The sequence below is a fragment of the Magallana gigas genome, chromosome 4 (assembly GCF_963853765.1).
Source record: "Magallana gigas chromosome 4, xbMagGiga1.1, whole genome shotgun sequence".
NCBI classification, from domain to species: domain Eukaryota; kingdom Metazoa; phylum Mollusca; class Bivalvia; order Ostreida; family Ostreidae; genus Magallana; species Magallana gigas.
In genome coordinates this window covers 40177124-40192242 of record NC_088856.1, presented here as the reverse complement: position 1 = coordinate 40192242, position 15119 = coordinate 40177124, and the positions used below count along the sequence as shown (strand labels likewise).

The 15119-nt window shown below is 31.5% G+C and overlaps 1 protein-coding gene across 1 annotated transcript in view; it reads left to right on the top strand.

Annotated features, from left to right (window-relative positions):
* LOC136274291 (bacterial dynamin-like protein) overlaps nucleotides 1–14192 on the top strand; it is a 29255-nt gene extending 15063 nt beyond the window's left edge. Inside the window, exons 2-9 of the mRNA XM_066080729.1 lie at nucleotides 1206–1267; nucleotides 3795–4031; nucleotides 6144–6418; nucleotides 9410–9562; nucleotides 10087–10299; nucleotides 10400–10509; nucleotides 11100–11241; nucleotides 12859–14192. Of these exons, the coding sequence (XP_065936801.1) occupies nucleotides 3815–4031; nucleotides 6144–6418; nucleotides 9410–9562; nucleotides 10087–10299; nucleotides 10400–10509; nucleotides 11100–11241; nucleotides 12859–13680 (1932 nt within the window). The 5' untranslated portion in view covers nucleotides 1206–1267; nucleotides 3795–3814 and the 3' untranslated portion in view covers nucleotides 13681–14192. The remainder of the gene's footprint in view (nucleotides 1–1205; nucleotides 1268–3794; nucleotides 4032–6143; nucleotides 6419–9409; nucleotides 9563–10086; nucleotides 10300–10399; nucleotides 10510–11099; nucleotides 11242–12858) is intronic.
* The last annotated feature ends 927 nt before the right edge of the window (nucleotides 14193–15119 follow it).

Sequence of the window (15119 nt, the reverse complement as noted above, 5' to 3'; positions counted from 1 at the left end):
GCCAGATGATTCTTTATAATTGTTAAGACTTTGGCCCCAGGACAATTCTTTGGCCTCACGAGAAGGTTCAGAGTTTGATGTACGTTTATATCCCATATATAAACTATTGTTAGGGATCTTTTTTAGATCTGCAATACTCAACATATGATATGACTATAAAATCATCCTGTTAGAAAATGGACTAATGATTATAAACATAAGAATATCCAGGGGAAAATGGATTTTATTTATACAGGATTTACATGAATTATTGTACATTGTCCAGATAGTTTGTATTATGACTCCATTGAGCTGATTTTATCATACCTCTTGTTCCTCAGGTGAGCGATGTGGCCCATGGGCCTCTTGTTTTTCTAAAAAATCGTATTCGAAAAAAATTCACTGTATTTCACCGTGACATGAGATCGTGACAAATCGTTTTACCTATTTTACATGTTATCTATTGTAAACATTCCTTATTAAAGGTCAGCGATTCGCGTACAAACCTATAATCGACTTGTATCAGCTCGTATCTTAATCTAATATTGAAAAGTCCAATGACCAGCTACAACTTGTCGTGATTCTCATAACAAATAGTGCGATAGTGGAAAACTTTCATATTTTAAGGGTTTATCTTATCCTATTTTAAAAAGTCCGTATACAATGTACGGTTCGTGTGCACACTTTTTTGCGCATTTTTATAACTCACTTGAACCAAAGTTTGCAATTTTTTTTATCAACGGTTGTCCGTCATCCGCCCGTCTGTTCTTCCGTCTGCTAAATGTATCAAGCTTTTCATTTTTTTTACTTCCTCAAAAAACTACTAGGTTATATTCCACCAAACTTAGTACAAAGCATACTTATGAAAAGAGGAATCAAAAATTTTAAAATAAAGCACAAAATCATTTTAAAAGGAAGATTAATGCAAAAAAGTGAAAATAGAGTTGCGTCTTAAAGATCTTCCTCTCAACAACCACTGCATCGGAATGCAAATATAAAGCGACGATTCTAACATGTTAAGTTTCACTGTATGGAAAGTGCTTATCAAAAATACGGATAATTAAGAGCACGGTTTTACTTGTATCTCGAATTTATCTGCATATTTGGACAAAAATGTTACATACACACTTTTGATAAACTTTAATGGAATTAAAATCAAACTGTTTGGGCAGTACTATTATTATTTTTGGATATCATTATAATTTTTCTTATGTTTTCATTTTCAGTCACTTATGGCAGGCGTTTTTCAACGGTCTGATTCTTGATGTTTAACTATTTGTCCATTCAAGTAAGTTTGAACATTTGTCAATGAAAGATGTTTATTGCTATTTATTCCATGAAATCAATATATACGAAGCATTACCATTCACTTTTATCACGGATTCTTCTCTATATCTTGAGAATTACACAAAACTTATGTACCTATCCTCGTTTTTGAAATCAATCTTTTGTTTGCGAAGTGATATTTTGAAATCTACTCTTTGTTGTCACGAAGTCTATACTTTTCGGGTAGATCTCATGTATTGTGTATTTTGCATTTGATACTCAACACTTAAAATTATTTAGAATATCAAATTTTACATTTCAAACTCTATTTAGTTTATTCATATGAAGATCAAATGACGGTTTCAGGAACAATTTTCATTCAAATACGGTATCATACTAAAGTCAGATTTAGGAATATTGTGTTTACATAGCGTTTTTGTTTGTATAACTTTATCTATTTTATGCTTTTGTGTCGGCAAAGTAGCAGAGAACGATTAAAACAAAAAATTTTGTCAAAATCAAAAGTGCACTTTATATCGAAACAAGTGTTATAAAATCATTCCCCGATTTCTTCAATTTGCAGCCATTGATGATTTCTAAAGTAGTTCGATGAAATTCATGCAGATTGTGCATATCCAAAATACAATATTGTCGTTTTCAAAGCATGTAATTGATGCTGACATGAATTCATAAATACTCATTATATCCATTTTATCTCCAACTACCACCAGATAAATTTCTGATTTATATTGTTATGCTTATCGCTACACACCCCCTTTATTAGGCCAATAGCACTATTAACAATTCACTGCATTCGGATTTTCATCACGTTACATTGGACAAAAAAAACGTGCTGAAACGTTTGGAACAAAAATAATAAGACAACCACTGCACTGGTATCTTAAGTATATCAATTGAACGACGAGACAAACCAGACTGATATTCAGACATATATATCTTTAAATCATCAACTGTAGAGTTTTTTCCTGCAGTGAGGTTGTTTGTAACATCGCACAAATCATACACTATGACAGATCATGCAATAATAGAAACAGACTTTGAAAAAACTGATTAAATGATGTTACATTCTACGTTGTTACTTTCTAAAAGTACCCTCTCTCTCTCTCTCTCTCTCCCTCTCTCTCTATCTCTCTCTCTATATATATATATTACTTAAAATCAACCACATTTTTAATGGGCTGTTTTCATATAGTGAATTTGAGACCCTTGGACTATTACTCGGGCCATACAAGGGGTTCAAAGTTTAACATGGAAATATATAATAATAGTGAAAATGCATATGAATCTTTTTCTGTAGAACTTCAATGCTACACACTGTGTTATTATATGATTGAATAATTTCTAGCTCTCTGATTTGTTGATAGCCAACGTTCTAGAATAAAATAAACATAAAACATTTTCGCCTTTACGTGGTTTACGAGGTAATTAAATAGAAGATTTGAATTTGTCTACATTGGACTAAAATTAGATCGGAAATGATTCAATTGGTTATCATTATATTGGTCGTTGAATGTACAAAAGCGTGTTTCAATGTGTACGACTATTGAAAAGTAATGAGGGTTTCTTCGCTTGATTTCACTTACTTTGAAATGTCTGTATCATTCGTCGCTGAATCATATGATAAAACCATTTTTGCTGAGCGGTTTTTTTTTTTCAATCAATACAGTGATTTAAATACCATCGGTGTACATCTCAGGTAGTTAAATCACCATATTGACCTTAAATCGAAAACAGTCGTATAATATTAGCACACAAGCAATCTAAGATTACGTAGATTCGAACTTGTTAAATCCCCGTCCCCCTGAATAATACTTGTGTCCCAGAAAAGGGTTGAAAATTGAAATTGTTAAACAAAATTCATAATGCTAAAAATGGAGGGGGTGGGGGGGGGGATTCCTATCAAAATATCTTCCATGCGAGGCAAGAAAGTAGTCATGCAAATTATATACGTTGTAGAGGACATCTTAATTAATGTTATTTTTTTTAAAAAGCCAAAAGAAAATCATTGACAAATGATTTTACACTGCAACGTCCTGTTCCCCCTTAAAACACAGAACTGAAACGTAACTTGTTCATTACTCTAACCAGTTCATTATCTACACGTAAAACAGGGTTATAGCTAACACGCTTTAAATGAATTGACGCTTACAGCGAAGTGACGTTCATTCCCTTAGACTATATTACATGTTGTAAACTTGACGGATATAACAATTTACGTTTATATCGGAGCAAAATCGCCCGTCCCTGGGACGTCTTCATAAGCGTGTTTTACTGTAGTATGTTCGACTTTTTGTTATATATGTTGGTAGAATAATTTTTTTTCATCATGTCAGTCAATGCATGTGAATCAGACATTGTTACCTATTGTTTGATTAAAAAAGACGTTGACATACTTTCGCACAAAACCATAGGTTTGAAGTGTCCTTAATTTGGAATGATAATACGCACTAAAAATATCCAATGACATGTTACCGGGCGTTTATGACTTCAGAGAATAATTGCTATTTTTGAATTGTGTAAACTTTCAGAAACGAACAGAACAAGAGAGATGGCATCAAGATATTTCAACCAAGAACAGAGTGTGACATATAATACATATCAACAAGAAATCGATAAAGCATTGGCTTCTCTGCAAAATATGGTAATCGACACCGATTTCATCGTTCATGTTCAAAAAGATGGTTTTAAGATGAAAAACATTGTCAAAGATTTAATGGAACACAGAACAGATTTGACAGAGAGAGATTGCGCAATAATATTTGCAGGTATTTTTTCTATAAATCTTCATCAATGCTATTAACTTTATCGAAAATTGTTAAATAAAGAAAACCTTGAAAATATCGCCTATGAAAACCGTAACTATGTCGCTTTAATGCAGTTTGCAGTTTTGTTGACTTCACAATAGCATTCAACGTAGCAAAGTTGACTTTGTTAGAAGAAGCAAAGGCATTATATAAATAGTGCCTGTTTGGGAGGGTAACAGTTGAAATTGACACCCCGAGAAAACCATTGTCAACCGACGCGAAGCGGAGGTTGACAATGGTTTTCTCGGGGTGTCAATTTCAACTGTTATCCTCCCAAACAGGCACTATTTATTTTGTTATACTGAATGTTTTTTTAAAAATTTTAAGAAAATTTTACTGCTTTTATATAGGAATAACGTGAATTCTACAGCGAACCGTACGCGCATAATTTTCGCGCATGTAACATTTTTTAATGTTACCCGTTGCCAAGTGCGTTGCTAACGCTAAGGGTAATAGTAAATATTATTAACTGCGTCTTAACCAATCAGATTTCAGTATTTAACATGAAAGTATAACAATAAAAATAACACCAAAAAGTATACATATAGATCATCTGCATCAACATCAAATGTAATATTTCACAAATCTGAAATGTAGTACAAAACGTGTGTGAAAAATGAAACACATAACGTCACAATGTAGACTGAGCGAAGTTTAGTTTAACTTTGACGTATGATTTCAGCATGTAGGTAAATCCTACTGTGTGAGTTTGTAATGAATTATATTATCTTCTTCACGAATTGCACATAAAATCCAAAATTTATGCTCGGCCAGTCGGGCACTTTGTTTACATGACAGTTCTTTGTCGATAGTTTGATTATTGTCACAGTGGCAATTGTTTCTGCATTGAATTTTATGAAAAAAGAAATATTTTCTCTCTTCACAACTTTACATTAAATGAATGTATATTCGATAACAGCTTTAGAATTTAAAAAAAAAACATCCAAAGTAATCGTGTTCTAATACACGAATAAGTGTCTTTTGTAAAAAAAAAAAAAAAAAAAAAAAAGACGTCGCGTTACTGTCGTAATTGAAAGGACTATATTTGATATGGGCCTACAATGGCCCTCTAAAATGAACATCATCATTTTACTGTAATCCTTTGTTTTCCTTGTACAGATATATATTGTGTGCTTTTACATTATGTTCATTTTGATTCAAGTGCCCACAATTTAGAAATATGGTATCGTCAAGACAACCTTTTCCCGCCATTTTTGTATTTTAGAATAAAACAGCTTGTTTTCAAGCAGTTTTTCTTTCCAAAGACTTAGAGCACATGATTGAACAAACAAAATATTTTAATCAGAGATGTAACTAGCCAAGACTAATTACTGACAAAACAATTTTCCTTGTTCAAGCATGCGCTCTATAAAAGGTAAAAAAAAATGTCAATTTTTGACTACTTTTGATTGAATTATAGAAATAGCGTCACTTCGGACGTTATATACACCAATTGAGTGCAAATAAATCAAATTAAGAAGTGAAAAATATATTTTATATCAACTCCTCTAAAAATTTACATAACATTTTAATGTTCCCGAAACACTTTAAAAAATGGCGAATTATTGGTGGCAAATTCAACTTTAGTGTCTTTTTTAAAATTACGCAGGGTCTACGTCTTTTTGCAAATAATTGAATGATAGCATATACATATAATTATTGTCTTTGATGAATTGATTCTTATGTTATTGTGTTGAATAAAATTAAATTTGTCTCATTCGTTTTAGAATTACAATGTAGGACAATTTTTTCAACTGAATGTATAAAATGTATATAATGTTTTTGAAATGATTAAACGACTTTAAGCGACTTAAATACACTTAAGCATGTAGTTACATGCGTAACTGTTTTTAAGTCGTTCAATTGTAACAATGTATATATTGTATATATTCAATCGAAATGAGTTGTATGATATGATAGCATTGTTGTGTTTGAAATCATACCCACGCAAGCACATCTTACAACAAGGTATAAATGGCACTAGCAGCTCACTATTTTAACCCCTTTTTAATATCGCAAATACAGCTTCATTTTTATAAAGATGCATTCTAAGATAAACTTCTTTTTATTTAGGAGAAACAAGTGCAGGAAAATCAACTCTTATAAATCTGATTGTCGGTGATGACATCTTACCAGTCGATCTTGAACAATCAACAACACAATTAGTGTGCAGAATAAAATATTGTGATAAACTAACCGTTTCAATTTGCAACACTGCAAATAAAACCCATGTACATAAAACTTTTGAAAGTGTAGAAGAAATGAAAAGGTCATTAGAAGTTATATGTAAAAATGGGGACTCAGACATAGAGATTGTCGATATTGGGTATCCTGTTAAAGTACTGCAGGTAAATAAATTTTGGACTTTCTATCATTGAAACTGAAATCATGATAAATTACATGTATATTTTTACCTTTTAATTTTAATACCAAAAAATACCCATTTAATTTTTGACTGAATTAAACTGAAGATATTTTATTGTCGTTTTGACCTTTACCAATAGAATGTTTTCTTACCATATAATAACCGATCTGTATTCATTGGTACATGTAATAGGTACATAGATGTGCGGAATGAGTATCATTTTGTTATGTGTACATGTACCTTCCGGTCATTTCCTGTTGCGATCGATAAAACCGTGTTGATAACTTTTGCAGTATTTCTATGGATATTTTTGTGAAGATACAAAGAATTACTTACCAATTCTAAAACAAACCATTTTTTTATTTTCCCATTGAGATATCTTACAAATCTTTCTTAGTCTGAACCTCTACAATGTTTTTTCAGCAGTATCAGAAAAAGTACATGACTAGTAAGCAATTAAACTCTTATAAATGACAATTGTTGATATTTAACGAGGCCGAGTACAGAACGAGTACGCACGCTTTCGCGCAGCGTTTTATTTGTATTGTGACGTCATCTTTTTGCTTTGTTGACGCCATGGCGTGATAGTTTCAACTGCAGATATTCAGCGAAATTTGTTGAAAATAGCTCGTTTGATGTGTAAAATTGATATTATATTGTGGAATAAACAAAAATGTCTCGAAGTATAAGCTATATTTGGGCTCGGGTCGAAAACGTGAAGAGGGTTCAGCAAGCATAACCCTCTGTCACGTTTTCTTAACCCGCCTAAATATCGCTTAATTCATTTATTTCAAGACATTAACCATGTATTTTATATTAATTACCCTTAATATGTGATGTTATATATTCATTTATTACTTAAATATGTCTTAATGTTTTAATAATACAATAAAGATAAATAAACCATTTCCGCCTTTGTCAAATAAAAAATAGCCATTATCTGACAAACTGGGAAATTGGGCGTACAAAAAATAACTCTGATAAGACCCGTAGAACAAACCAGGAGGTAAAAGATTTTTTTATTTGACAATTTGATGCCTTTTAGCAATAACTTTAATATGTAGAACAGAAAAAGAAATCCCTAGGGCAGAAGTTTATAAAATGTGCAAATTTGGTAGTTTTCAAGCAAAATCCCATAGGGTCCTATGTTAAAAATTAACAAACTTTGAGATGATCCCTTTAACAAACGGTGTGGTAAATGTCTTATTTTTTTATCTTAAAATAATAATTATATCAGTAGAATTTCTTGTAAAAAATTTCATTCAAAAATCTAGGGCAGAAAAAATTAGACCCGGCCTCGTTAATATGTAATTTAAGGGTAAGCCTGACTATAAACATTTTTTTCGTTGAACATTTCAAATCTTTGTAGTTGAATTCAATTTTCCAAGTTACGCGGTCATCCGCTGAATTACGAGACATCAAATAGCAAGCGATTGCAAGTGACAATGAGTAAAAATTTCACAACTTTTTGTTGAAATTTTAACGGCATCATACCCTCGTAAATAAGTAACCCTAGTTCTTATTCCTTGTTTCACTGGCTAAGGATTGCGGTATATTGCATTTTACCATATTGCAGATTAGTAAGGAATATTGCGATTTGTATATATACAAAACAAAAAGTTCTTGTTTAGATTTGACCTACTACATTGAACTTCACAATAAATGCATCTAACATCAAATATTTAGAACGCCTAAATTCCAGTTGATGGGTTCTGGATAATTTACTCCGCTCTCGAACATCAACTCAGCTAGAAGTCACGTGCAAACGACCTTTTGATCGGGAAATACAATTTTTGTTAGCAAAAAAAACCGAAGTTTCTTTTAATATATGCCCTAATATTTAAAAGTTGTTAAAGTCTCATTGAAATACACATATATCATCTTGAACACATGACATTGTGTGAAGTACCAGGTTATATACTTTTATTCTGTTTTAAAAGAGAATGCTGACTTTAACATTTTGTCATATTAATAAGATATAGTAAAAAATCATAAAAAAATACTTTCTCATAGTTATTTGAAGAGAAACATGTTTCTGCAGCCGTCGCCCCAACGAAATTAAGATATTGGATGTGATATCATCCGATAAAGTTATGATTGGAATTGTGGGCGACGGCTGCGGACATAATCTTCTATTAATGAACTGAAAAAATTGTGTTTTCTGTCTAGATTTATGAAAAATACGGTAAAATACACTTTTGTATAAAGTCACAATTACCCTTGTGGGTCTTATCAGGGAAACATTTATAGATTTTTAGCTTTAGGTATTCCTGTGTTGACAAATGTTACATTTCAATTTTTGTCACTTTTCTAAACGCCACTAAAACAGGGCAATTGAATGAAACTTTACCTTGTTTTTAGATCTAATTTTAACCTTTATTCAGTAACTCAAATTAGCCGCTTCATCGAGGGAAGTACAAACTCCGTGTATACGTTTCTGCAGATATTTAATAACTGAAAAAGCTAAGAATGCATATAACGGCATAGACATTATAATAATAATGAAAAAATAGGAAACAAACGAAACGAAATAAAAAAAAAAATCATTTGCATCAGAAGACCTTATAATGAGATAACAAAAAAAGAAGGACTTCCGTTGGAGAGGTTGTAAAATAAATAAACGCTGATTTAATTATGTTACTTTGTGTAATGGGATACTTTACATCATCAGAAATAGAAAAAGAGAGAGTGAAAACATGTCAAAATGTATCCGTGTTTTGATTTGATACATATGCAATAATTATTGTATTTATGTTGAAAGAAATTCATGGTTACTGTTAAAAGAAAAAAAAGAACTAACTAAATGCATTCCAAATAAATGAAGATACTATGCTATAGTAGGTGTAAAGATATAAAAGCAGTTGTTTTGGCACATTTTGGAACTATTTTGCATGGATGACCATTGTCGCTCTTTAGAAATGTGATGATAACATTTTTAATCAACTAGTGCACAGTGTGTTTTTCTTGATTTAAGGGTAATAGGACGTGTAGCATCGTTGATACTCCGGGCAAAGGAGACAAGAGACAAGAAAAGTACGCTCAAATTATGGAAAAGTACCTTCCAAATGCTTTGGCATTTGTGTTTGTCATAGATATATCCCACTGTGGTGGATTCCAAGATGACAGAGTAATATATTATTTTGTATTGCTAAACGTAGTAACGTAAATCCAAGCCGTTTGCTTCGATTACTTAGAAATTTCGTAATTTGTTAAATTATTAAACTAGTTGTTTTTTGTTTATTATCAATGTGCCATATTTATCCATATTCCATTAATTAATTAATTTCATTGTTATGCCTTGTGTCACAGATATGTTGTGCTTCACAAGACAGTATTATCTCTCTCGTACACAAATTCTGCATTTTAATTCTATTAATATTGCGTTCAAAATTCAAGGAGTGAAATGCTGAGCGAAGTTAAATAATATTAAAATTGACGGTGCAATATCAGTAGATTTTAAAGCACTGTAATGATTGATTGCATATTTCATCAGTTATCACAGCTCCTCGGCGCTTTTATGCTAAATCATTTTTCCTTTTGGGACAAGAAAGCACTGAACAGTTTTACGCCGTCTGTGTTCGGCATTATACGAGTTTATAACTTGACAGCGCTAGCTTTTCTGACAACGTAATATTAACATTTGATTCACAGGTCATTGAAATAATAAATCACACAAGGACATCCATGAAAACAATGCTATGCTTTGATCCCTCTGATACCATTTTTGTACTTAACAAATGGGATGCATTAATTTTTCAAAAACACAAACCCGAAGAAGTGCTGTTTGCAGAAAAAAAGGAAGATATACGCAAACTGTGGGAAGAAGTGAAAGATGAGTACATTGTAAAACTTGCAGCTGGGAGAGTAAGAATAATCCAATTAAATATATCTAATCAATTATTTGCCTGACTAGTAGTCCCCTAATTGATTTGTAACATTTCTAATTTTTAATATTTGTTGAAAGATAAAGGGTGAAGGGGAAACTCCTTTTAAAAAAGAATACGATACATTCTATGGACTTTTAAACGCTGTTGTTGCAAGGAATGAGAATAAAAGAACAAGAGTCCATCCACAGTAAGTGTATATTCATATAGGGATGGCAGCAAGTTTCCAAATGCTTTACGATCTCTAGGTCACGACGTACATCGATTGCAAATTTTGTTAGCCTAAAAGTAAAAAAAAGACTATTTTTCCTTAACGTTAAAACTTAATATGGGCTATGAACAGCGCTACTAATGAATATAAACTTTTCTTTTCTGGCAATTCTTTAAAGCTGGGCGAATATTGCTCTGACCAAACAATTGTTCTGAATAAAAGTAATCAATCATACATCTAATTGATATTTATTTTATTCAATTAAAGCAAAATGTTTATTTCGAAATTTTAAAATTATTCTATTTATCAGGGTGACACTTCCAAGATTTTTCTATGTATTACCTAAAATGAAAATTGTAATGCACATTTGATTACTAAACTATGAATTATTGTTACTTTCATGTATTAGCATCATTTTAGCTTAAATACTTCAATACTCAAAGTCAAGTATAAATCATTTTAACCTATTGATATCAAAATTAAAAATTCCGATAAAAGAAAAACATGAAATAAATTTGCAAAAGCGACGTATAAACAATTCTTTGCTGTTGTTGTACCATGCATTTCAGATTTACAAATGAGTTTTTAGAAGAGTGCAAAAGAATTCTTACATGGAAATTGGATACAGTAAAAACATCTACCAAAGAAAGCGTGATACGTCTTCGTAAGCTTAAAAAAGACTTGGAAACACTTGAAGATGAAAGAAAAAAGGTAAACATCAAATGTGTGCATAATATTGTACACATTATCTGTTTTGTAATGAAAATATTTTAAAGTATTTTTATGTTAATAGTACGTTTAGTAATGAAGGAAATGGTTGGCTTATAGGGTTCACGTAGATCTATAGCTGAAGGAAATAATTATAGGTTAAGGGGTTCGAGCCACCGATGTTCTGTAAAACATTTAATTTTTAATTTTTATTTTTTTTTAGAATTTGAAATCATTTAATATTTATTCGTTTGATAAGATATCGGCGCTTCTGAATGGTCGAAAAATTTCTTTCATACCTGCATCAATAAAATTTTGACCAGATTTACTTTTCTCATCTGTTCTTAATGAACACTATTTATAGAACGGGAATTTCCCAAATAAACACTGTCAACAAAGTGTAAAGTTGTGTCTGTTTAATTGTCAGCAAACAAAATACGACTTTATAAATATAACAAATTAAAAGTTTTACCTTCAAATATAAACAACACACTTTGTTTAATCACCAAACAGAAAATTAAGCGTCTTCTCACGATTGCGACTGCTTGAGTTCAATCAGCATTTACTGTGGGGCTGGCTGTTCCTTTTCCATATATAACATATAGCCATATACACTTTCACGGTAACACTGCTGTTCAAATTAGGTAACAATGAGTTTTAAATTTACATGTAAACACGTACATGATCGGTCATCAGAATAAGCATCGTAAAGCAAAGATATGAGTAGTGCATCAACTCTTTCGGCGAATTCCAAACGGCAGATATACCATTTAAGTACATCACTGGCTATCTAGTTACCACAACGTTACAAAAGTCGCTTATACATATTTTTCTTTTGTTTTCAATTCAGACGGTTCAGATTTTAACTCACTATTTGTGCTTATTCCATTAAATTCAGCTTAATAGCTCTGCATCAGCTGAAGGCGCGTCCATTTTGAAAGTGTTGTTGTTGTTGTTGCTTTGTATTTATACGCGCCGCTTCATTTACATTATTTATATTTTTAATGAATGACACTTCATATTTTATGATTTGAAATGTTTTATGAAATGATACGCGCATTGATGAAGTTTTCCGGTCATTTTTTCTTTGAATTACGTCGATCAATAGAACAATTATTATCTTCATTTCTTAACTCAGTTTGTATATATGTTATATTACATCCATCAAGGCAAATTTTGTTAAACGTATGGTTACCATCAAAAACATTCTTTTTATTTCACTTCATTAATAAAGTTTATAGAGTTTAAACCCCTCCATAGTATCTGATCCTACATCTGATTTTTGTAGAGATCCGTGCTTGCTCTGCTCCTGGTTTGTATTTTTTGCCCCTTTAGACTTTGAATTTTAGAACCCTATTCGTTATCACCACATTTCATTATGAAGGACATATAACATTTTTATGATGAAAAAAATATTTTGAGGCTGAGGATCGGAGAACATTTAATTTATTAGATTTTGTTTGAGAATATCTTAAATAGTTCACAATTCAATTTATCGTAGTACTACTAAATGACAAGTAAAATTACCGTTTGATTTATTAATAGATATGCTTGTCGGGTCACGTTTACTTTATACAAAATATGTTCAAACCATTAATTTGTTGAAAACTTTTTTCATAGGCAGTTTCTGATATTGGATCAACAGTAGATAATTTTGTAGCGGCAGCAACAAAAGAATTTTCTACTTTTCTTCAACAGTCTTCGTTTCAAAAAGACATTCTTCAACCAATTAGAGAACAGAAAGTGACACGATTGGCACTCGATTCCGCTTTGGATTCCTTGATACAGAAACAAATTACTGATTGGGAAAAACAAAATATTCCACGCATATTTCACAAGACTACTATAGAAAGAATTACACGGATTTATACGAACATTTATAGGTCACTGCAAATGATTAAAAATGATAAGGCGGCATTAAACATGTCTTCAAGTCTTGAGGCTAAAATCTTGTCTTTAATTGTTTCGTTTGTTAAGCCGAATGATGTAAATTTTATTTTTGGAACCTTTTTGTTATTCAAGAATTCCGCACAATTAAATGATGCAATTTCCTCCGCTGTTTTGTTTGCTGGAATAGTTGCCACAGCATGGATGGCATTCTGTTTTTTGCGTGGTTCGGAGAGTGCATATGTTGAAGCTTTTCAAGAGAAAATAAACACTTTTACAGAGAATGTAATAAAGAAATCATTTCAGAAAAAATATGAAAATCTTATTAAGGATTTTGCACATGTTTTTCTGAAGGGAGAATTAAAAGAAGAAATAGTTAACCTTAAACAAAATATCAACGATATTCTGGGTAATTTAAAACTATTCAGAAACGAAAAAGACACTTTACAAAGACTGAAAGATGCATTTGCCAATGTAGAAGAACCTTTGCTTTGCTTACAAACTTCGAAAGATGAAATGATTTATAACCGGGACAACTCAAATATCATACCATAGGGTATCTGTGTTAAAAATGGATAACCGGGTGAGGACCACAGGGTCAGATGTGAAGGACTGTACTTCATCTGACCTTACTAAAGTGACATGTATATTGAACTTTTGTTTAATTTTAGTTTAAGTTCTACAAAGTTTTTATATAAATGAGAAAGAGCTGTTCAATGATATTATCTGGTTTTTGTGGGGTTTTTATGTATTTATTTTTTATTTTTTGGTTTAAACCAAACACAATGAATTTTATCTTTCTTCGCCTATTACTTTAAAACGCTTAATGAATATGAGATACTTTTAGAATTAACGCTTTATATGTTGGAACTGCATTTTTTAATAGTTCGATGAGTTAAATTACCAAACAAAATTAATAATAAACGCTTGCAAATGCTTTATGTTTAATTATTGAATTGTAAGAAAACAAAATTACTTAAGTAGCATGTTACTTAATGACTTTGCCAACTTTATGCCCAAAAACTCATATATGAGCATAGCATATAGTTTATAAGTCTGATACTGTGCACAGTAATTTAACGAGGCCGAGTACAGAACGAGTACGCACGCTTTCGCGCAGCGTTTCATTTGTATTGTGACGTCATCTTTTTGCTTGGTTGACGCCATGACGTGATAGTTTCAACTGCAGATATTCAGCGAAAATTGTTGAAAATATCTCGTTTGATGCATAAAAAGAATGTTATATTGTGGAATAAACATAAATGTCTCGAAGTATAAGCTATATTAGGGCTCGGGTCGAAAACGTGAAGAGGGTTCAGCAAGCCTAGCCCTCTGTCACGTTTTCTTAACCCGCCTAAATATAGCTTAATTCATATATTTCAAGACAGTAACCATGTATTTTATATTAATGACCCTTAATATGTGATGCTATATATTTTTTTATTACTTAAATATGTCTGAATATTTTAATAATACTATATAGATCACCTTTTCCGCCTTTGTTAAATTAAAAATAGCCATTATCTGACGAATCTGGGAAATTGGGCATACAAAAATCAACTATGATAAGACCCCTGGAACAAACCAGGAGGTAAAAGGTTTTTTTTATTTGACCATTTGATGCCTTTTAGCATCAGAAAAAGAAATCCCTAGGGCAGAAGTTTTGAAAAAATGTAAAAAAATATGCAAAATTGATACAGTTCAAGCAAAATCCCATAGGGTCCTATGTTAAAGATTAACAAACTTTGAGATGACCCCCTAAACAAACGGTGTGGTAAATGTCTTATTTTTTAATCTTAAAATAATAATTATATCAGTAGAAATTCATGTAAAAAGTCTCATCCAAAAATCTAGGGCAAAACAAATTAGACCCGGCCTCGTTAAGATAGATGCCATTTTGTGTTAAATACTCATCCTCTATGAAATCCTGTAATATACTGTCCTGGAATTGTTTTTCATATCAAACGATGTTTTGAATGGAAGTTCCCTAAATT